Here is a 1,271-nt window from a genome sequence, read left to right as displayed (position 1 = left end):
GTACCTTAACTCCTTCCTGAGATTTAAATGCATTCTAAGTGATTGTTTATAGGCAACCTGATTCAGGGTCAGAGGCTGCATTTGAATGTTTCAAATACAGCTTTGAAAGAGGAAGGAAAAATTGTCTGATCACAAGTCTATTTTATTCATTGTATATTTTCTTACATCGAAATCATATAACAGAATCCAGATCTAAAACCCCATAAAATCCAGAAAAAAAAAAAAAAAAGAATCTAGTGTACATAGAAACAAGATCAGATTATCAGAAACAAGATCAGATTATCAGAACCGATCTTTGGCCATATTCGTAGCTTTTCCCAATTCAATGTTATCTACCATGGTTGTTTGACCGTGGACATCCATACACAGTAGGCACAGACAATCCTCTGAGACATATACACATACACAGCAAAAGACAAGCTCATCAGCACCAAGTCCTTCCAGTCGCCCTTCTGCTTTGGGCTCAAATTCTCCCTCAACCCCTCTCCAAACTTCGCAACACCTGCGAAAACCCGCAACAACAATGGCCTGTTCTCCTTCCCCTTATCTGTTTTTGACTCCAATTCATCAATATCACCTTGGTTTTGGCAACATAGGAAAGTGGGAATTCTGGGGTTGGGTCTGTCCCTGAGCTCCTGAATTGATCTGTTCTTGGTATGGAAGGTCTTCCCAATTAGGAGAGCTGCAGCCATGGGAAAGGAAAAAGGAGAACAGGAGAAAAGTGGTTGGATTTTAGATGGTGAAAGTTGTGGGGAAAATGAGTTTGTTAATGGATATGGTTTGAACTCTGAAGAGTGGAGGTTGAGTAGTCGTGTTTGACCACGTTTTGGATATGATAAAGAGAGCAGAAAATATCTCTAGTGGGTAAGCAATATTTGCCTTTAGATTTTAGAAATGGATAAGAGTCTCTAGAGAGAATAGGGAAAATAAGATGGGTATGCTTTGGGCTATTAGGGTCTGCCTGCCTTTTCTAGTGAACATGCATAATTTGAAATATTTAATTTATTTTTTAAAACATAAATTTAATATTGTAAATTTATTCTATTAATTTTTTATTTTTTTGTTTATTAATATGCAAGTAGTTCATAAACTATTATTCTTAAAAAAAACTAATATATGAAATTAAATAATTGGTTATAATTTTTTATAAAAATAATTTGGTTTAATTTGTTAATTGGCATAGTTTTTCCAAAACACCCGGATATTTACCATTTCTATTGAATATGAACAATTTTTGAAAAAACTATGTCAATTTCTTAACAAAATTAAAC

General features: G+C 34.4%; 1 protein-coding gene across 1 annotated transcript; it reads right to left on the bottom strand.

Annotated features, from left to right (window-relative positions):
- Window positions 1-332: 332 nt before the first annotated feature.
- On the bottom strand, window positions 333-692 carry LOC104881332 (uncharacterized). The gene has a single exon (XM_010661229.1). It carries the CDS (start codon window positions 690-692, stop codon window positions 333-335), a length of 360 nt encoding a protein of 119 aa, XP_010659531.1.
- Window positions 693-1,271: the final 579 nt, after the last annotated feature.

The sequence above is a fragment of the Vitis vinifera genome, chromosome 13, assembly GCF_030704535.1.
Source record: "Vitis vinifera cultivar Pinot Noir 40024 chromosome 13, ASM3070453v1".
NCBI lineage: Eukaryota > Viridiplantae > Streptophyta > Magnoliopsida > Vitales > Vitaceae > Vitis > Vitis vinifera.
The sequence above is the reverse complement of the archived record's forward strand: the minus strand, read 5'-3'. Positions and strand labels throughout refer to the sequence as shown.

Excerpts from the sequence above, each read along its gene's own strand:
- LOC104881332 (XM_010661229.1), bottom strand. The coding sequence starts at position 692 with ATGGCTGCAGCTCTCCTAATTGGGAAGACCTTCCATACCAAGAACAGA.